We start from the raw sequence: 23,071 nt of genomic DNA on the forward strand, positions 1-23,071 counted from the left end.
AGTTTCCTGTAAATTAACAGAATCCTAACTCTGGTGGTTCTTAAAAGAGCTATTACAAAAACCAAATTACAACACAGGGAACAAAGCTTAAAATGTGTTTCCTCTGGAAGCCAAGATGCTAAAGCAGGGGTCACTAAGAGTGTGGCTGAAATCCACTTCAAGAATGGCTATCAGTCAGATAGCAAAGATATGTAAAGTTTATATGGTATTTGCTATTTTTACAAAAATGATTTTAAATCATGTAACTTGAAAAGTGAGCCTGTTTTCTTTTTGGAAAAGTGGGCCAATAAAAATAACACTAATATAATTCAATTGTATATGCATGTGCATTGAACACAGAGTGGTATACTAAAGATAGTTCATGCAAATAACTTTTGTGGGAAGTTTGGCTATTTTCTTAATATCTTTTTTTTCATAAATGTATGTTTATAAATATATTTACTCATCCACTATAACCTTGGTAGCTTTAGAAGCATTTTGTTAGCTGTATCATTGATTATAAAAATCAATTTCTTGGCATAGTAGGCTATGAGAGCTTTTAGTTGCTTTGTATTTTGGCTAAGAAAATTATTTCTTGCACTTTGTATTTATAAAGATGTTATAACACTTTGCACCCACTTAGTGCAGCTGTTCTTTAGTGACAAAAGATGTAGGCGTTAAAGTGAAATGTATGTTTAGAAGCCCGGCAAAAGGAGGGCTCTCAAAAGAACAAATTTGGCTTGCATCTACCAGAGAAAAGCTGGGGGTTAATATAAAATTTAGGTTGAAAATATCTATTGGAATAGGTGTGCAGTCACTGCAAGTTGCAATATCATTATGAATTGCCCGCTATATGTATGTGATTGTATGTATGTGTGTGAGAAAAAAATGTCTGATGAAGGCAGATAAGTCAGTGTAGAAAATTCTACCTCCCATTAAAGACAGAATATTCCAAGTTTGCCCTGTAGCCCCTTATGCAGGAGGCTGGATTCCTCAGCCACTGTCCACCTCATTCTCTTTTGTACTCGCTTTAGCTCCTCTACCTCTGAGCACTTGGCTGAAGAAAGTATAGCTTTCTGTAGCAAGCAAAGGAAAGCCAGACCTGAATATAGAGGTTGCAGTATCTCACGTCTCCTTGTCATCTTCACATGTTAATGTTTGGTTTTGTTGCCCAAATCAGTGTCAGAACACTTGGGTTTAGTGCTTTTATCCACTGGCCTCTGTTTGGCAAGAGTAGCCCTTGGAAGTGGAGTCTTTCTGCTGTTTTTAATGATGCACTCAATTCCTTTTAATGATGTGAAAATTTTGTTTGAATCCTGAGCTTTATTTTTTAATTGCCATTTGCAGCCCATTTTGGGGACTGGAATATCAACCATATTTTCCTGATGTTGAGCCTTCTGCCAGTATCTTGACATGCAGTTTTGCATGACCTGGATTTTTGGATGACCTATTTTGCTTTTAGACACTCTGAAATTCTTCTCTTTATAATGCCAAGAATGTTATAATAGTCAGGATGGCCTATTGTGGGTGTCAGGAAATATCAGTTTCGGTAGTAAATGCCGCTAGGCAGACCACCTAATCTTTAAATGCAGTTGGAGCACTCAGCTGATTTGCTGTTGGGGGCACACTAGTCCACTGACCCAAATCAGGTTACCTACCTTTTGAACCTTTGTTACAGCTGAGAAGGGACTTTGGGCCTTTCAGAAATATCCCAGAATGCTTTCCACCTTTTCATTCAAATCCACTGGTTAGAATAGCTGGTTGTAATGTCCAAACAGGGACTCGCTAGTTAGGAGTGAAAACGAGAGTGATCCATTTGCAGACTTTGAGAGTTTCACATCTATGTTTTAGGTACTAACTGGTAAGTGTTTACTTTTCCTGTTGACGGTATAGGGCAAGTGACAGTACTGACAGTGTGAAATTCCAAATTCAGTAAGCACTACTCATTGGTGACGACTGATGTATTGGGTTGGCCAGCCCAGTAGTAACCTTCATCCGTGTAACAGTATGAATTCTGTCAGGAGATGAGATACTAAAATCATGTGAATCTATTCACCACAGCTATTTTTTTTCTAACTATAGAATAATTGTCAGCCTATAAGCCATGCTACTGAAAGCTTAGACTCAGGAATTAACTCCTGCTTAGGAAGATTCTTCCTTCTGGCTTATCTTTTGTTTGTGCCCAGAGTCTTGGCCTAGACCTGTCCCCAGCTGTTTTGCTACAAACACATACTTAAGGTGCAGTCTTACCTAAGTCAATAATACACTGTCAGCCATGCAGTCTGTTTTATAGCCAAAGTGATTTATTGAAATACAAAACAAACAAAAAAAGTGAGAGATGCCTAGATCATTTCTTGGAAGCATGTTGAAATCAACCTATGAATCTGGGAGGAAGCATAGAGTCTTATCTTCTATATGGCTTGGGTGAACAGTGACTTTAATGCTTTCTATTAAAATACTACAAAGCTAGTTGACTTCGGCAAGTAGTTCTCAATTTTGGCTGCACATTAGAATCACCTGGGGCTTTTACAAAATGACTGCCACCTAGGGCCCCCTCCGGACATGCACGTTTAATTGGCTGGCTGTGCAGCCTGGGCTTTAAAAGCTCCTCAGGTGATTTTAATGGGCAGCCAAGGTTGAGAATCATTTTCTAGGTAGTCCTGAATGGTCTGTGTCAGGATAACCTCTACCCAGTTGTCTTTTGTCATAGGTACCTTTCTTTATCAGTATCACAGGCATGGCTTGGCGGTTAAAACTTGGCACGGGCCATGGCTCAGGTGGTAAAATAGACCATCCATTTGTCCTCAGAGTCGTTCGGCAGAGAGCTGTTGCCATGCACCCAGTTTTCTCTCTGTACCAAAGCCTGCACAAGTCAGCAAAAGACATTTTCTGAGTCTGCTCCCTAAAATCCTCTTTCCCTTTCATATGTGATTTAAGTGGAGATTTTTAAAACTCTGCTAGCTAAAATAGAGCACTTGAACTTATTAAAAGAGCCAGGCCCAAGCCACCTAGGGTGATTTTTATTTGTAAAATAATCAGGTAGCATTGTTAATGAAGAAATAGAAGGGTTCTTCCTGGTGTGATGGTGATGTAGTTGATTATTTGTCCCTTAGCCTATCTTCTAAGTGGGATTTCAATGTATGGTGACTTTCACTTTTCCATGTTCCTTTGTGAATTAAATGCACTAGCTAAGGCGTAAATATTTCTGAGTTTTACATGAAATGTGAAATGAATCCTTTTAGCAGCTTTGTTCCAGGATGTCAAAGACTTAACCTAGTAATTCCCAAACAAGTTTTCATATTGTCAATTCATTCACCCACCCAGGTGTAAAATACCTGCCCATGGCAACCTCAGTGTGGTAATGAGGAGAGGAGGACTGTTTGATTATCCTTTAAAAAGTGAGAGCCACCATTCAAACTAATAAACTACCAAGTGATTTCTAATTCATGAAAGAGATTTGTGTTCAAGAGCAAGGTCAAATGTGACAGTCTCATCTGAGAGACTGCTGGCACTGTGGAAACTTTCATTTCTATACTGCCTGCAAATAATCGATGATTTAAATTTCAAATAGGTGGTGTGTTTGAGAAGAAACAAGTGGGTGGAAGGAAAGATTGTAAGTGCAGAGGACTGAATTAGCATCAGACTCTGACATTTCATTAAAATAACATTTAGGCCTGACTTATTTGCTTAGCATGTATATGCTGCAATGTCAGAAATGCCTCCTATGCCTTAGAAGATCTGAGAAGGCTTCCTTTCGTTGGGTGGAATAGTAAAGCAGTAGTAGCCTTTGAGACTTGTCTGCATCCAGAGAGAAGCCCATTAGGGTTCTCATACTGAGAAACCTTGTAGAGTACTGTGAAATGTTGTTGAACTTTATGCAGATCACATCGCACTGGATTTTAAGATTTAGAGGAAGGAGAGTAGAGGAGGGGAAGGGGAAGTGATTAACTGTAAAGTGTATATATATGAACTTATACTATATTTTACACAAGTAATGAAACAAATTCCCTATCAGGAATTCTCTGTCAGGACTAAGCAGCCAAATTCTTCTGTCCTACTGATTGGCTTGCTGATTCCTCTTAAACCTCTAAGAAATCCTTTCTGAAAGAGCTAAACAGAAACTGGTCTGACTGCAGTTTCACCACCCTGCCCCATTCCCTTACTCACAACAAAAGAAAACATACCCAAACTGTAGGCCAAAAAAAAAAGTCTCAGTACGTTCACTTTTCATCCTTTACGGTCTGTGTTCACTGTTGTAGCCTATTGCATTGTTTTGCAATATAATGGCAGAACTTAAACAGATCTGCCACATAAGTCAGGAACCATTGGCTTCTCCTTTAAGAAATCTTAACATCAGAACTCTCAATTTTTGGCTTGTCGGCACAAGCGAGTAAAGGGAGAAGTGGGCTGAAAGAACACTTGGGGAATTCCCTGGTCGACCCGTGGTCAGAACTTCATGCTTTCACCACTGAGGGCCGGGGTTCAGTCCCTGGTTGAGAAACTGATAGGATCCTGCAAGCCACTTAGACTTCCTGGCTTCTTATAATTTCAGGTGGGATCCACTTACGCTCTGTGTCTGAGAAGAAAAGACAGAGGGTTCAAAGATAGAAAAGTCAAGGTAGTCAAAATGTGGTTCCCTTCAGATGGACATAGTCTCAAAGAATCTGTCCAGCTGTTCTCAATGGTGCTTACATGATGGGTGACAGCTGTCTCCCATCTTCCCGTCCCTGGCACTGTGCCTTCCCACTGGTCACTGTGAAAAGCAGATCACACTGGACTCAGAGGCCAGAATCCAGGACGATTTCCCCCTTCTCATCACTTCTTCATACAGCTAATAATGTAGCATATACTTCTCTTTGGAAAATTCTTGGGTTTGACCCCCCAGGAAATAGTAAAGCATTTAAAGGTAAAGTAAGATTCTGGTGGTAGCTATCAAAGAGATGACAGGAACATTTTAGCTTCCCCTTGGAGGATATTTATTGATAGCAAGGACCAACTATGCCTCCTTATCCTCAGTTTCTAAGGATAGCATAATATTTCTAAGCAACAAAGTTATCTAACATTTTTTTCACAACTTGTTAATCAAGGATTCATATTAAAACCGACAATCAGTTTCTAAAATATTGTTATCCCTGAAAGGGAATGAGATAGAGTTTTTAACTAGAAGAACCTGGTTTTTTTTCCCTTTGAAAAAACTAACACTTGAGGTTTGTGTCTTTCGTCTGCAATGATTACTCCATAAAGATGTCTCAGAACAGTCAGTGAGCCAAGGCGAGCACTCTCACGCCCCTGAGGGTGCTGGACTGGGTTTGTACATCTTACTTCCTTAGAGAATATCTGTTTTTATTATGCCCTTAACTATAAATACCTATATATAGGAATAGGATTTTCACCCCAGCCTCTTGTAATCATTATCACTTAAGTGTAAACCACACCTCCCCCTACCCCAACTTTTACTGAAAAAAATGCACTTTAATTCCTAAAGAGAGTGGCTATTCCTGGCCCCGAAGCCAGATTACTTCAGGAGGAGAGTTGAAGAGGGAGAACCCTAGGCAAACCCTGTGAAATTAACCAAATTCCTTAATGTAAACACAGAAGTCAACCATTTTTAAGCTGCCCCCACCCCCAGCCAAAGGACAAAAGAAACAACCAAATGGAAAAGTTCAAAATGCCTACCTTAATTTGAGATGTTTCACTAGGGGATATACCCAGTATTTTCTCAGCTACCAAATAATCAGAAACTTGAAGGTGATTTTGTGGGAGGCTGAGACTTTTTTGTTTAAATGAAAAGGCCAAGTGAATCACACAGGCTATAAAATATGATCCTGATTTGTGTCATTTCTAAGTATCAGATTCGTTCTCTCCCTTAATTTGACAGGTGTTCTCAAGTCTCTCCTCCTGTAGATTCTGTCCTTCCCCTGATGACAAGCCAATAGTTCTTGGTGGGGTTGCATGTCTCCTAGAGCCCCAGGAGCCCTGTTGTGTCGGGGGAGGGGGGAGGGCAGGAGGGTGGGCAGAGACTGGGGTTGGGGGAGGGAGATTCAGAGAAAGAGTGAAGATATATGGGTTTATATAAACATATTTAAAGCAGTTTAGCAAAAGCTTTCTCGTTGAACAGCTTTAAGAACAATGTGAATGAAATTTAGCAACTTGGTTAGTAATTTGAAAAGTCTATTAATGTATACTTGAAATTCTGTTTGTATAAAAATACATTTTCCTCTTTATTTTAACACTGTGTAAAAGAACATTATGCATGTGAGTGGTTTGAGAATTAAATGATTTAATATTCATATTTGCATCTCTTGTCTCTTCTGTGTAGAGATTAATTCTTTTTAAATTTTTGGATTTTTTTTTTTTAGTATTAAGGGATTATCTAGATTTCAAGCTCACCCTGCCCTCTCAAGATGCCTACTTATCTTTCAAGATGAAGTAGTAACATAACTCCCTCCTTCACTTTCTTGACCCAGATGTGTTCACCAGTAGAGAAAAGTTGAAAGCCTCATTATACCAAATGCCCAGCAGCATCTCTATCCATTTCTCCTTTCCTTGCCTTCATTTCAGATGGCAAAGTCCATTCATAATTGTCAGATATGGGAATAGTTGTATTTATTTTTACTTGTATTCACAAACCAAAATAGGAAGAAATACAAAGGATAACATTTTAATTAACACAAGGGTTGGCAACTCTGCCCATGAATATAATAGTGTTCAGAGCAACTTCCCTGATGAGAACCAGGAAGGGCCTGTTGGCCTGGAAGGTCACCCTGTTCAGGTTCAGCGAACGACCAGCGATGCTAATGACGGTACTTGCTGCAGCTTCACTGCCTTCCTCATTTACCTGCAGGTCAAATGGGAAACAAACTGCCACATTAGCTACTCTGCAGCTCATTACAAGCAGGTACATCATCCATGGACGCAGCAATTCCTCAAAAATGCCATTTATTTTTCAGTTGATACGAGTTAGGTCGGATCCCCTCTGTAACCTTAATTTTAGTCTTTGTTTCATCCACTGAATACTGATGTAAGACTTGTGTTCATCCAAGCCTTGTGCTGAGAGTAAGTGCCAGGGTCCATTCAGATACTCTCTGAACCAGAAATCTGGATGTACACAAAGTTGTCACATTTCTGGCTGGCAATGTTGTACATGATACTGAACTCTATACTAAAAGACTATTGACTCAAAATTAGAGCACGATAGTTGAGACAGCTCCACTCTGGATCATCAAGATCCTAGATAGAACTACTGTAAACAGCCACTCAGGAGCTAGGGCCTGTGAAAAGAGGAGGGTCCTCTGGCTGGATGAGATGAATATTTCTTGGAGTAATAGATTGAAAGGATGGTGTTGGAACTTACTGGTAAGTAGAACTGCCGCAGATCTGGAGGGAGATGGGAGATACCTTTAGAAATTTTGCTTGGGCACCTAGAATGTCACTAAAACTCTGTCCCTGCCTCTAAGGAAACCACTTCAGACCCCTGAGCTTCGAGAGAACCTGGTTGATGATTTCCCCTTCTTCATTCCTTACCACCTCTCCCTTCTACACATGCTATCTAATTCATGATCATTTTAGCACTAAGAGCAGACGAGCTTTTGTAAGCCCAGGGCCCTTTTACTCAAATCAGATTCTGGTTTTCAGTCGCTTCTCAGGAGACAGTCAATTAGGGTCCTTGTGTATAGGGTTCCCAAGAGCCATGGAGGAACCTTGCATCATTGTTTAGTGGGCTCAGGTGGACGAAATGAAACTGAACTTTTGCTTCTTGATAGTAACTCAAGACCCTCGTGGAGGTCTGAGTTGACCACTCCCATTATGGGGTCCGTGGAAGAAGATTCTCAGTCATAGTTAAAATCCTGAGGACTCATCTTCTCTTGCAGTCTAAATGTTATTTCTTCCATAATCAGTACGGCTTTAGTGTTGTTTTCACTTCCCAAATCATTAATCCAGTATTCATGTAAAATCCCCTGTTCTGACATCAGTATCTTTTAAGATCTATATCTTTCTACTCTTGCTTTGGTCCTACAGGTCTCTATTGCTGTACAGAATATAGTCCCGCATTGAGGATTTTATTGCCTAGCCCATTGCCTTTCTAACCTAACTCCTGCTATTGTGTGACCTAGACAATTAAAATATCTTGGTAGGAGACTCATTCAATACTCTAAACTTCCATTTCTTTCATCTCATTGAACCCAGTGAGCATTGCCTTCACTTCAGCAAACCAGTGCATGGCTGCACTTTGAACGTGCCATCTCTTAGAACATTTTGACCTCTGAAATTATAATTACATTATCCTCTCAGTCTATAACCTGTTTTTTTCAAACTATCACATTTCCTCACTCCCATTACAATTAGCCTGGCTTTTTCCTGTCCCTTGATCCTTCCACTTTCCTCCTAATGACATATTTCCCACTGAGCTTGGACTTTGCAACTATATTTACTAGCACCATGCTCTGAAATCTTTCTCTTCAACCACAATCTCCTCTTTGAGATTCCTAAATTTTATGACCTGTAACATTGGCCTATCACATTTCCCTCATAGCCTGGGTCCCCCAGAGAATGGTCTACATAAGTGGTTCGAAAACCTGGATGGTTTCCTTGAGGAGCTTTGTAAATATACAGATGCTCAGACCTTGAGTCAAGCTCTCTAGATAACTAATGCTATTGATCCATAGTTCAGTATTTGTTTGAGAGCCAGAAGTTCTATAGGCTTTACACAGCTCTTACTCCAGTAAAGGTTTCCATGGGCATCTTAGTTGGGGCAACACTGGGTTAAACAATATTGAACCATTTTCTTCACTGTGGAACTGCTCAGACATCAACACTCCAATGTGCATTGATTTTCTGTTAATTTCCCTAGAAGAGGATATACATTTATTTGACCACCTAACTTCTTATTATCTGCAGTGTAGTCTAGAGTTCTAGTCTTCTGGAACACATTGTAGGACTCCTTTCTTACTTTCCATTTGCTCTTCAATCATTACAATTAGGATGTGCCCCCTCTACACTGTCCAGATGCCTCAGGGTCACCTACGATCACTTTTCAGTCTTCTGACTAGATGCTTTCCATTTTCTTAAAACTCCTTCCTGGGTTTCCATGAGCTCATCCTCTCTTGTTTCTCCTTTGAATGCCTTTGCTGGCTGCTTTTCCAGTATCACCTTCACCTTAATGTCTGTGTTCCCAGGAGAGGGAGCAGATGGAGGGTGGAACAGTTAGACCACGAGGGCTTCAAGTTAGAGTTATGTTGTAGAGGAGGGCACTATAGACTGGGGGTTTGAGGGACCTGGAAACATGCCTTTTATCACAGTTGTCACCTGCTGTTCAAACATCTGCTGTCTACACATAAGAGCCAATGAAGGAATGACTCCAGAGTTACTCATCATATGAGATACTGATGTATCGAATAATAAAGCAGCATGGTAACAAAAAAGCAAGCATAAGAAGAGAGAGCGGAGAGAGGTGTACTTACCTCAAGAAATGCCTTGTGGAATGCATCTGAGACATAGAGGTCGTTTCGACCTTCTGCAACAATACCTAGAAGGAAGACCAGAGAAACATCTGTGAAATGGGAGAACGTTGGCTTCAATCCACAGAGAGAAATTCAGTTTGGATTAAGAGGTCCTTTGGGACTTTTAGAAAAACAGAAATCCTGGACCCTCACCTAATGATACCCTCAAAATAAATACACGTTAAAAATAATAAAATACTTTGGGTTTATTCAGCCTGGTTCCTGTGAAGTTAATCTGGTGCTTTAGCTTATGGGGGGTTGGCGGTTGAGGCTGAGGACTCTGTTCTTAAAGAAATGCTCACTCTATCTCGTAGGATTGTCTTTCCTTCCAGGGTGACAACACCTTGAAGAAAGGGTGTGGTTCTGAGACCTAGTTTAAAGACAGCCCATTACACATGAATCCACTTAACTAATGTTGTAAACTTCTTTTTAAAAATGAGATATTTAAATGGCAACCCACTCCAGTAATCTTGCCTGGAAAATTCCATGGACTGAGGAGCCTGGTAGGCTACAGTCCATGGGGTTGCAAAGAGTCAGACACGACTGAGCAACTTCACTTTCACTGAGACCTAGTTTAAAGACAGCCCATTACACATGAACCCACTTAACTAATGTTGTAAACTTCTTTTTAAAAATGAGATATTTTAATGCATATTTTTCAAGGATGGTGTGTTGGAAGAACCAAACCAACTTAACAATATTATCAGAGAATCACAACTGGGAAGGCTTGACTGCCTCTGTCCATGTCACCTTAGAAAACACAGAAGCCCTTTAGAATATCAGGAAAGGCTGTTAAATGTCAGCTACACCTCTTTGGTGGGACTCGGATGTCCTTGGCTCTTAATCCTAGCTGTCTCTTTGCTCTGAACTCTGGTGGTTTTCAAGTTCCTCTCTACCTGGTCCCACCTCTTCTATGTGTTACAGATTCCAAAGGTTCCAGTGCCAGCTGGGCCCATGGAGATCCAAGAGCCAGCTTCCCCTGGTACACAGGGGAGAACTGACTGATCCCTTGAGAGGGAAGGGATTCCCCTTAGTTGGCAGTAGGACTTGGATTCGAATCCAGGTGTCTGGACTCCCTCTCGTCTACTCCGTCCCCATCTCTTCCACCTTTGGTCAGACAACTCTGAGGGCAGAGAGAAGAGGAAAGCCCTTTCTGCCCTCACCCGGGAGCCTGGACTTCTCAGGACTGAACAGGTCTTCGAGGCCCATGTCTTGCAGCTGGTCCTTCACGCTGAAGCTGTCCTCGATGCGGAAGTGGGGCATGTGGACCACCAGCAGTGTCTCTGTCAGCTCATCCAGCCACTCCTGCAGCATGTCTGGGGTGAGCTCCCGTTCCACCTTGGCCAGGGGCTTCTCCAGCTTGGGCAGGATGAGCACCATGGTGATGTCATCACCCTTGAAGGGCAACTCGAGCACCTGGGTGCCTTCTGCCACTCTCCGATAGCGGAACTTGCCTTCCTGGTACATCATGGGTACTGAACATGACTCCCTGTCAGCCTTGTAGAACAGCTCCTTCTTTGTGTTCTCGGGACTGAACTTTGACTTCCACAGGCCCTGGAGGAAGACACCAGGTGGGAGAATCACAAAGCAAGAAGACCAGAAACATCCATAGGAGAATGCTGACATGAAAAACAGTCACAATGTTTTATTACATTATAAAAGTGAAGTCGCTCAGTCGTGAATGACTCTTTGTGACCCCATGAACTGTAGCCTACCAGACTCCTCCATCCATGGAATTTTTCAGGCCAAAGTACTGGAGTGGGTTGCCATTTCCTTCTCCAGGCTATCTTCCTGATTCAAGGCTTGAACCCAGGTCTCCCTCACTGCAGACACTTTATCATCTGAGCCACCAGGGATGACCATGGAAGTGCAATTTTTAAGAACAAAGACCTGGAGGGATGTGCATAAAAAGGCTTTTTAATACTGACTGTGTCAGAGTGACAGAATCATGAGTGGGTTTTTTTTTCAATGAATTTTCTGTATTTTCTAGATTTTCAGCAATGACTATTTGCTTTTATAACAAGAAAAACATAAAAACAAAAATAACCTACTGGCCTCTTGGCAAATCTCTTCTGGAGTTTAAATCTAATTGCCTTTTGCCTTCTGCCTTCTGCCTCCCACCAGCCTCCTTCCCAAAGACCATCCTCCAAAATGCTGGGCTTTCTCCCTGATAAATAAAGCCAGACAAAGGTAGTAACTCCAGGGGGTCATCTGGGAGTCCTGCCAGGCAAAGAGTGAGGCCTGGCCAACTTCCTGTTCAAAGAAGGAAGGGATACAAGATACTGCTTTGACTTTTCCAAGTTGTAGTTAGCATTCCTTGTCATCTTCTGGCTCTTTGATTTGGAGACAAGTCACTTAACTCTTTCAGTGGTGGTTCTTTGCTTGTAAAATTAGGAGCTGGTTATCCCTAATATTTGTAGGATGCTTATTGTGTGCCAGTCACCACTCCAGGCATTTTGTATGCATTGACTTAATCCCCTCAGTAACCCTGTGAGGCAGATGTATCATTGTTACCACTTTATAGATGCAGAAACTGGGACACAGAAAGGTCTTAAGTAACTCAAGTTTGCAGTCAGAAGTGGAAGAGTCAGAATTTAAACTAAGTAATCTGTCTGAGCAGCTCAAGTTCTCATTTGTGATGTCATGAGAATCAGGAGGCAAAGTGTTTCATAAACAGCAAAGGGCAGTCACTACACATTGTAGAAATGCAACCTACTGCATTCTTGGCATGAGGGAACCCCCAAGCAACAAAGCAATTGGCAACAGCGGTGACGGGCTAACCCCCCGGCCCAGTCGGAGAGGACACATCTAGAGCTTGACCCATGAGGGCACAGTCCAACCTGCGTTAAGCTGGTGGGCCTCCTGAGTGTCAGTGCTCTGTGTATTCCCACCACCCTCTCCCCTCATCCTTTTCCCTAAATGTAATCAAGTTGGAACAATCTTCAGAACTTGACTCTCTGAGAAAGACAAAGCCATCTGCATGATCATGTCATAAGGCCTCTGCAAAATTTGCGGTTAGTCTGATACCAGGAGGTTCAGAAGCTTCAGGCAAGAGGAATTTTGAGATGCTACAGAAGCTGCTCTAGATGATGGAGAAAACCTCATCACTGAGGATTATCTATAGACTCTGTCATTTCGTTTCAGATTTCAAAATGAAGTTAATTCGACAGAAGAAATCATCACATACTCATGAGAATTTATTACCATGCACACCTTGCTGTTGAGCATGCTGGTCTATGAATGTGTACACTCTGCGTTGGGCCCAGAGACATTACCAGGCCCCCTTTGAACCTCAGTTCAGCAACCACAGCCCTAGACATGACTCTAGACTCAGCAAATTTGTATTTATGCCCAGACCACGCATGTACTATTTCTCAAAATGATCTGCCTACACATGCCCAATGGTATGAAGGAGAGTGAGCTGGAGGGAAATATGTCATCCCTGAGGTCTCTCCAGGGTCATTTTCTTTTATTTTTTTTGCATTTATTTTTTATATATATTTATTTTTAATTGGAGAATAATTGCTTTACAATATTGTGTTAGTTTCTGCCATACATCAACACGCATCAGCCATAAGTATATATATGTCCCCTCCCTCTCGAGCCTCCCTCCAGCGCCATTTTTGAGTACCTTGAAGTAAATGGTGTTGACTAGCACCAGGACAGTGAACTCATCGATGGCTTGTGGGGGAATGACATCAGTGATACGCCCTTCAGTCTTATTGGATATCCATTGGTTGATAGTCAATCTGGACTGCTCTGCATTTCCCTGAGAAGAACAGGAAACAAACCTACCCAACTGTGCTATTCAATTGGCTTCTCCATCTCCCCATGCAGAATTTTATTTAGCCCATCATCCCTCCACTCTTTCCCACCATTTTGTTAAATCATCACTCTAATCCAGATTGGAGAAACCACACATATCTAGCATACTGTCGTGGGTCTTCCATAGAGTTAATAAATATTAACAGAAGAAAGAGAAAGAAAGGAAAGAAAAAGAGGAAGAAATAAAGAAACAGAAGAAGAGAAAAATCGTCTGGAAAAAGAAAACAAAATATTATCTTCATGACTTTGGAAACCTGAACTCTTATGAGTATTCATGAGATGATGTGTTCTCTGGGAAGCCAAGGAGTGATGCAGGAGGTGCAGGGGGCATAGGAGAGATGCCCATGTGATCCAAAAAGTTTGAGAAATACCTTTTGAATAAAATCAGTAGACTTCTTTGTTGCAGGACTTTTTTTTTTTTTTAAGTAAGTCTGTTTATTGAAAGGATCTAAAAATAGTAATAACGCTTTCAACATTTAACAAACTTTCAAGATAGTAGTAAGATGACACATTAAAAATTTACTTCAAAAACCCAAAGTTTCCTAGGTCATTCCCTGTCATGCTTTAGGAGAAATTGGTCTACAATTGCTCTGTTGTGTGAACAAGTGACCACGTTCTGAACGCCACACTGTTACAGGATTTTTATAACTTTTTCAGAGGAGCCTCTGCAATCCATAGATAGCACTGATTTCTCAGGTTTCAAATAAGAATACATATCCCAGGAGCTCTGACTTAAAACACCTCTTCCTGCCTTCAATTAGCATAGCAGTGTTCATTAGGATCCTGCTTCCTTGTCTCTTTAACTTCTGAGTGGAGAGGAAGAACTCTGAGGTCTGGGATGACATCTGGAACTCACCTTGAAGTCCAGGGGCTGGAGCTTGGCCCCATATACCACCTCACTGATGTCCTGGTAGGTCTCATTGAAGGTAATGGATTTGTCTCCAAAAAGACGGTTGGCCGATACCAACTCAGAGGATTTATTGGCTTTTCGATAGAGTCGGCAGTTCAGTTTGGCAAAGAAAAAGTGGATCTGATCAGAAGTTTTCTCAGAGATGGTATCAAACTTAAAAACCTGTAGAAGCCAAAAGAAAATAGTGGTGGGTCTGGTGGGACAGCCTGGCTCACATGGTCAGTGAGCATCATGCCAGTCAGCCCCTGACCAGCAGTCATCAAGCACAGTGCCTGGCACAGCATAAACATTCAACTCATGCTTTCTAAAGGAATAAATGGAAAAAAAGAAGAAGAAAGGGGGGGCTTCCCTGGTGGTCTAGTGGTTAAGAATCTGCCCACCAATGCAGGGGACATGTGTCTGATCCCTGGTCTAGGAAGATTCCACAGGCTGTGGGTTAGCTAAGCCCATGCGCCACAACTACTGAGTCTGTGTGCCGCAGCTACTGAGGCCGGTGAGCGCTAGAGCCCACACACTGCAACAAGAGAAGTCGCCACAATGAGAAGCCCGAGCCCCACACGGAAGAGTATCACCCTCTCTGGGCAACTAGAGAAAAACCCACGCAGCGACAAAGACCCAGCACAGCCATAAATGAATAAATAGATAAATAAATAAAGGATTTGTTATAAAAAAAGGGGGGGTTGGTTAGGAAGGAGAGAGAGAAAAAGAAACACAAAGAGCCGGGGATACTACCCAAAGTCTCTAAAGGGTGCTTAAGCACATGGATGTTCTCTTGGGAGTTCCAGCAAGGAGCTGGGCAGAAGGGCTTTGAGTCGTACCTCCATCAACTGCTTGAGTGTGTTGTTACAGGCACCCAGCTTGGTCATAGCAAAAGCTGTGGAGATACTCAGGGGTGACAGGAAAATGTTGTCATTGTTATTCTTGGAGTCCGCCAAATGCTGATAGAAGGCAGTGGCAAAGTGGGAATTGGCCTTGGACAGTTCCCAGACCCGCCGGTTGGTGGCCCCAGGGATCTTCTGCTCTGAGCCCTCTCCCTCAGTTGCCTTCTTCTCTGGGGAACGGTAAATACACATGGGATTCACAGGAATGTCCCGAGGTTTGGCTGTGCAGATGTCCTCCACAGGGCTCCGATGACAGGTCACACAGCCCCAGAGGCCAATGAGCAGCAAAGGGAGAAGACATATGCTCCTATAGGGGGACAGAAAGCTGAGTTAAGCTGGGCGGAGAAATCCCCTCCCACTGTCCACCACAGATTTACCCTAGTAGACCACTAGCCCACACTGTGTGGCCAGAAGGAGGGCTAACACCTTTGAAAAGTACAAGGGCCCAGGACAAGTTCAGTCCTGGACTCCTTACCCTGGACACAGTCCTGTTGAAATTAGAGTCAACTGTTGGAATAACGATGTTATTAGAAATCTTGTGTGCTCAAGGCCTCATGCTGGAAGAAATAAAGAATGGGAAGTTTCGAACTGTGAACTGGACCATGCATACATGAAAAATGGCAGGGAATTTCAGTGCCCAGTGAAAACTTAGGTCAGTTGGAGGAGCCATTAACAGAAGCTATTTAGGGAAGGGATTTAACCTGGATGTTAAAGGACTGGGAAGACTTTGATTTACAGCAACACCAGAGGGCTAAGAAGGAATGCCTGGAGCAAAACTACAATGTCTGTGCTGAAAACTGAAATCTCTAGCTCCAGTCCTAATCTTTCCACTGAGTTCCAGACCAGTTGTTTGCTGGACAATTCCACCTGGATGTTCTCTTGATCCCTTAGTGAAATACAAATAAACTGAACTTGTCTCTCTCTCACCCATACACCTGCTTCTCCTATGTCCCCCAGCTCAGCAAATGGGACCTTCAGGTACCCTGTCATCCAATCTAGGGACCTGGGAGCCATCAAGGATTTCTCCCTCTCTCCCTTCTCAATAGTCAGACCCTAGATTCTATGCATTCTGTTTTCTTGTTCTCTCGCTGCCTTAGAGCAGGTCTTCAGCATTTTCTGTTGCCTGGAAATTTTAGTAACTTCCAAAGTGTGTTCACTAAAGTAAATAAAACCAGTCTTTCAAAAAAAAAAAAAGAGATCATGAAATTGACAAACTAGGAAAATCGGGACACCCAATTAAGTAAACAAAGTGATAAACTCTATTATAGTGTTTCTATAGATAAGACATGAGGGGCCAGACATCTTCCCGCAGCAGAAAAAGACAGGACATGTAGGTAGTGTAGAAAGGACTCGCCAGAGTGGTCTTCCGGACAAGCGTGGGGCTGGCTGGAATCTGGGGGCAGCTGAGGGGTACTTGGTTTCTTGCATGATCTGAAGTCAACCCTGAAGTCTTTTTATGAACAGAGGCACTGAGTGGGGAGCGGAGGTGCTGAGGGAGCTGTGGAAGACAGGGTGAGGAAGCAGGGAGAAACTTGCCATTCATCATCTCCCCAGCTGGCTTGCCTGTTTCCCATATTGTCCCTCAGCTACCTTTAGAAATACAAGCGGAGGCTGAGGGGGCCCTGGGAGCTCTGTTAAGCACAAAGAAAAACCAAGGTGATCAAGCCACAGCCTCACTTTTAGCTTCCTGTTAAAAAAAAAAAACAAAGGAAGGAATGTGTATGATGTTAAGAGATAGGATCCTTTGTCAAAGGTCACTGAGACCTTGGGAGGGAGTGGGGGTTGTGACGGGAAAGTGGGGGGGGCAGGGCGGAATTGGGTGGAAGGAGGAGCACAAAGTGAGTTAGGAGGTCCTCAGGCATTACATTCTCCCTCTTTCCAGATATACAGCAGGCCCAGCGCCTCCCCTCGGAGTGTCTCCTGGGCTGCTGTGAGGGCTGCTGCAGAGCAGCGTCTCTTCTGAGGGAACACATCCCCCTTGGCTGGGAATCCAAGGTGTGGCTTAGAGAAAGGCCTTATCCCAAGAACCAAGCGGGAGGGAGGGTACTCAGGATGACGTCTTCCAAACGAGTCTCATTATAACTACCGGGGAGAGAGGGCCCGGTCTTCTTGAAGGTGTCGAGGTCACCCCAGCGAGTCCCTCAGAGGTCAGGAAACCCAGTGAGGGAATGCGGAGGGAAAGCCCACCTCTCTTACCTTTTCCCAGTGGTGATGGTTCCTATCCCATTGGAAATCATGGTCACTAATCTTCCACAGGTCTGAGTGAGTGGAGATAGTGTGGTCTGAGGCAATCCCTCTGGACTGGTTCTTTCCTCTACATCTGACTGGGGTTCCAGAGGCTAGGGTGGGGGATGGAGCTGGTGAGGAGGGGAGGCCCTAGGTCAAAGGCTGATGACCAGCTCCCAGGGTTAAGCAAAGTGTGGAGCCCAGTGTTGGTTAATTAGTAGAGAAGTTTTAAAGTTCACTCAGGTCCAGAGAAAAAGGCCCACCTTTCTTATTCTTTTCATCTTTACTGAAAAGGAAAAGGACACATTCACAAAACTTCATCAGAAAATACCTGACAGATGAGAACTCTGTCTGCAGGAATCTTTTTGTTCCTGGTTAACCAAACTGGGAAGTAGAAAATAGTACATATTCTATATAAATAAAATAGTATTACTGTATAAGCCACCAGAATACTGGTTGCCATTCCCTTCTCCAGGGGATCTTCTGACCCAGAGATTGAACCTAGGTCTCTGGCATTGGAGGCAGATTCTTTACCATCTGAGCCACCAGGGAAGCCCAGTATATAACTAGCCAAGTTGAATGTCCAGAAACTTCTAGCTTTCTACCTCTCAGTGCAATGCCCTCTTTCTCATAGCTTTTTAAGGAGACAGAATATAAGAGAGCTGATGTTATCTAATCAGAGGGGAAAGAAGAGAAATATTTTGAAACAGGCGCTACCTTCAGGCCTCTGAGAGACCATGTGCCTGTGACCCAGACAGGCTACACCTTTGCATAAAATGGCCTCATTCCCCATTCAGCCTTGAAGTGCTTTGAGAGGGACACAAGAGCAGGGGCCTCAGGGTGCCGCCACAGACATTTCTTAAGGTAGAGGAGCTGGGTGAGGAATACTTAGAAACATTCTATTGGGGGATTGGGAGACAGTGTGGGGCAGGTGGAAAACAAGCTTGCAACTGCTGAAATACTTTTAAAAAGCAAACAGAATGAATTATATTTATGTATACTGTTAATTTTACTTATTTTAGTAATTGGGGAGATGAAGTCAAATTAGTGGAGGTAAAGGGCAAGGTTTATGTTTATTTCCCTCTTCCTAAATAAACCAAAAACAGTATCACGAGGATTGCTACAACTGTATTCACAGGATATAAGCCACCTTCTGTGTGATTGAAGACAGGTATTAAGTTGGTATTGTCATAGGCATTCTAAAGAGTTCTTTATTCATTAGACAGGAGAAACCTCTACCTAGACCACAGTTGTGTCTAATTTATTTTTAAACTTTTTTGGCCTCACCGTATGGCATGTGGGATCTTAGTTCAGGACTCGGGATTGAACTTGCACCCCTCTCATTGGAAGGCAGAGTCTATTCCCTAGACCACTGGGGAAGTCCCTATGTCTAAGCCTTGGCTGATTTAGACTCTGGACACTATGAGGGCCTCTGTGTATGGTATGAACGGTCACAAGGAACAGTCCTAAAAAGCCCCAGAACGGTCAGAGTCTCTTGCCGCTCCAGATTAAAGGCAACTGGAAAGTCTCCCGTTCAAACACTTGTTCTCAGCAAACATAGGAGCACTACCTAGACAGCAGGCACTGTTGTAGAGGCTGGGAGCTCCAGCCAGGAAGACATGCAGCAATCACATAAAGAACAAGTGTATAAAAAATAAACCTGGGACTTTCCTTCCAGTGGCTAAGATTCCGTGCTCCCAATGCAGGGGGCCTGGGTTCAATCCCTGGTCAGGGAAATAGATCTCACATGCCGCAACTAAAGATTTAGCATGCTGCAATAAAGACCCCACACTGCCAAATAAAATAAAATAAACTTAAAAAAAAAAAATAAAGTCTGTAACATATTGTGTGTGCTTAATTGCTCAGTCATGTCCCACTCTTTGCAACCCCATTGACTGTAGCCTGCCAGGCTACTCTGTCCATGGGGATTCCCCAGGAAAGAATACTGGATTGGGTTGCCATGCCCTCCTCCAGGGGATCTTCCCAACCCAGGGATCAAATCCAGGTCTCCCACACTGCTGGCAGGTCTTCCACAGTGCTGGCAGATTCTTTACCATCTGAGCTACCAGGGTGTCCGACTCTTTTCAACCCCATGGACTGTAGCCTACCAGGCTTCTCTGTCCATGGGATTCTCCAGGCAAGAATACTAGAGTGGGTTGCCATTTCCTTTTCTAGGAGAGCTTCCCGACCCAGGAACTGAACCCGGGTCTCCCGCATTGTAGGCAGACGCTTTACCGTCTGAGTCACCAGGGAAGTCCATAATAAGGGTTACAGAGGAAAATACAACAGGGCAAGGGAGTAGAAAGTGATGAGAGGAGATAGGGACCTTATTGTAGAATGGGTGGTAGGAAAGTCCTCCCTAATGAACTAACATTAAGGAAACAGAATGAAGTTGGGGTGGGGGGAGGAGGAACCACATAGTACTTTTAGGAAGAGCTTTCCACATAGAAGAAACAGGAGATAACAAACATCCTGATGTGGAATATGCAATTCAGACCTATTGTTCCAGCTTGTAGAAGTTGTGAGACTTATGCCTTGGAGGAAGGCAGACGAAGAGATGGAGCACAAGGGGTGAAGGGGGTCTAGTGAACATCTATGGGAAAAGAGATGAGGATGCAGATACCACTTGACCAGGTAATGAAGAACTATACATCAGCAACTGGGTTTAATATGTTCATTCATTCATTGAGTCATATGCTCATTTAACTAACATGTGTTTAATAAATGGCTATAGGTTCCAGGCATTGTTGGTGCTGGGCCTGGGGATATGAAGATGACTTTGTTCTCCAGGAACTCCATGCTTCACAGTAGACCCCAGACATGAAGATAAACATGCCCATCAATGCTACTGGTCATCTGACTAAAGCTGGGGCAGGAGAGGGAAGATCAGGAGGTGATAATAGTGTAAGAAATTTCCAAGACTAACATACGAAGTCTTTTTATTTTAAAATAATTCTAAAGTAACAAAAAAGTTGCAAAAGTAATACAAAATATTCTTGTACATCCTTTACCCAGATTCCCCAAATATTCACACTGTTCTCATCTTACATTTGCTTTCTGTTGTTTCATACCCCTCTCTTCTCACTCTCTCTGACTCCCCATCTCAATATTATTATTTTCTATATTGTTTTAGAATAATTTGCAGATATAAATGCCCTTTTACCCTTTTATAGAGTGAGGCTCCTAAAAACAAGAACATCTCTTTTATGGTCACAGTATAAAAGACACAAGATTGACAGTAATATAGTATCATTTTCAAATCCATAAATCTTATTCTAAATTTGCCAAATGTCCCACTAATATTCTATATTCTGTATAGCAAGTGGTTCTCAAATTTTGGGGTCTTAGGATCTCTTTTTAGTCTTGCTAAATCACATTTAAACATAATTATTTAAATAATACATACATAAAATAATTTTAACTTCATGCATACACTGAAAGGTCTGCATGGGGAAACTCCTAGGATCACACTTTGGGAAACGTTATTTTTCAGGCGCTGAAAGTCCCTGCCCCACCACCACCACGTCCAGGTCCAGGGTCACACACTGCATTTAATTGTCATGCTTCTTTGGGCTCCTCTAGTTTGAAACAGTTGCTCTCTTTTCTTTCTTTCATGACTATGGAATTTTTTAGAGTACAGGCCAGTTATTTTTGAAGAATGTCATTCAATTTGAGTATATCTGAGGCAAAGGGGACAACAGAGGATGAGATGGCTGGATGGCATCACCGACTCGATGGACGTGAGTCTGAGTTAACTCCGGGAGTTGGTGATGGACAGGGAGGCCTGGCGTGCTGCAATTCATGGGGTTGCAGAGTCAGACATGACTGAGCGACTGAACTGAACTGAGGTTTCTTCAGGATTTGATTCAAGTCACACTTTTTTTTTTTGGTAGGAATACTAAAGAAATAATATTGTGTTATTCTCAGTGCATCATTTCAGGAGGCATGAGGTATCAATTTATCCCATTAATTGGGATAATTGATGTCAGTTTTGATCACTTAAATAAGATCAGGACTGTAAAATTATAACATTTCCCTTTTGATTAAGTAAGTATCCTGTAAGAAGATACCTTGAGAACATGAGACATTATTTTTCATCAAACTGTCACGTGCTAATTTTAGCATTCCTCAGTGGTTCTTCTGTAAAACTTTTAAAGCACTTTTCCTAATTCCCATCTGATTCCCTAAAAAGAATTATCATTGAAACCATTAGAATTCAGGCATCAACTAAAGTTAGACAACACACTGTCTTGCTAGGGTGTGAGGAAAATGCCCTTTCATTCATTGCTGGTGGGAATGAAGACTGCTATAACCCTTTGAAGGAAAATTTGGCAATACTAACATTACAAATGAGTTTACCCTTTGAGCTGGAAATTCTACCTCAGGAAGTGTATCCTACAGATATATCTGCATGGGTATAAGTAAGGTTACCAGTTATAACTTGATTTGCAATAGCAAAAGATTAGAAACAATTTCCACCTATAGCAAACTAGTTAAACCAACATACATCTCCACAATGGAAAACTATGCCACTGTCAAAAAGAATGAAGCTCTTTTCTATGTGCTGATATGCAAGGGTTTCTAGGACCACTAAGTAGAAAAAAGCAAGTACTGCAGAGCAGTGCTTAGAGTATGCTACATTTCATATCACAAATTGGGGTTGATAGGGGTAGGTGTCAACAGACAAGGGTGGTAGTGAGATTTGTCAATATGAATCTTAATTAATTTTCTATTTTTGAACATGTCAATGCATCATTTAGTCAAGACAGTATGGACTTTGTGAGCAACAGGGCGTCAGTATTGTATTCCACAGAAGCTTGGGGAGACAGGGGTATAAGGGCATGACGTGAAAGTGGTGGCAGCACCAAAGAGAAACTAGAAGCAGCTTGAGCCCCTGGCTGGTGACAGAGAAAAGAAAGAATGAGAGTAGCCAAGGTCAGTGTCTGCAGGTGGAACTGAGGTGTTTAGGTGTGCTCTGCCTGGGAAGATTTCTAATGACTGTATCATATTTCATTGTCTAGAATTTTAACCATTGCTTCACAGTCACTTAAGTCAAAATCTTTAAATCTTTGAATGAGATAATAATACTATGTGCCATTTACTACACACCAGGATCTATGCTGAGTGCATTATAGGCATTTGCTTCTACAATTCTCTTGTCAGCTCTAACAGGAATATATTACGCCCAGTTTACAGACAAAGCAACTACTATTTACAAGGCTTAAAGACTTGCCCCAAATTACAAAGCTGGCAAAGCAGCAAGGGCAAAACCCTTGTCTGCCTGTCTCACAGGTCTTGGGCTCCTACAGGACAGCTATCAAGAAAATGTCCAGGGACTTCCCTGGTGGCACAGTGGATAGGAATCCACCTGCCAATGTAGGAGACACAGGTTCTATCCCTGATCCTGCAGGATCCCACACCGCCTTGGAGCAAGTGAGCCTGTGTGCCACAACTACTGAGCCTGTGCCCTAGAGCCTGAGAAACACAACTACTGAAGCCTCACTGCCTACAGCCCATGCTTCACAACGGAAGAAGCCCCAGCAATGAGAAGCTTCTGCACCACAACTAGAGAGTAGCTCCCACTCTCCACAACTAGAGAAAAGCCTGAGCAGCAATGAAGACCCAGCAAAGCCAATAAATAAATTAAAAAAAATTTTAAAAGGTCCGTGTCAAAAAAAAAACCAAACCCTGAACAAACCAAAGTTACCTAGAATCAAATAAAAACTCACACACACACAAAAAGAAAAAGT

General features: G+C 42.5%; 1 protein-coding gene across 1 annotated transcript; it reads right to left on the reverse strand.

Moving 5' to 3' along the window:
* Window positions 1–6,640: 6,640 nt before the first annotated feature.
* Window positions 6,641–17,332, reverse strand: SERPINC1 (serpin family C member 1). Its single transcript, XM_052654062.1, has 7 exons — window positions 17,292–17,332; window positions 15,033–15,402; window positions 14,161–14,376; window positions 13,111–13,248; window positions 10,643–11,033; window positions 9,441–9,505; window positions 6,641–6,817 (listed from the first exon to the last, which is right to left on the reverse strand). Exons 1-7 carry the CDS (start codon window positions 17,330–17,332, stop codon window positions 6,641–6,643), a joined length of 1,398 nt encoding a protein of 465 aa, XP_052510022.1.
* Between the last annotated feature and the right edge of the window lie 5,739 nt (window positions 17,333–23,071).

The sequence above is a fragment of the Budorcas taxicolor genome, chromosome 16, assembly GCF_023091745.1.
Source record: "Budorcas taxicolor isolate Tak-1 chromosome 16, Takin1.1, whole genome shotgun sequence".
In the NCBI taxonomy this organism is placed as follows: domain Eukaryota; kingdom Metazoa; phylum Chordata; class Mammalia; order Artiodactyla; family Bovidae; genus Budorcas; species Budorcas taxicolor.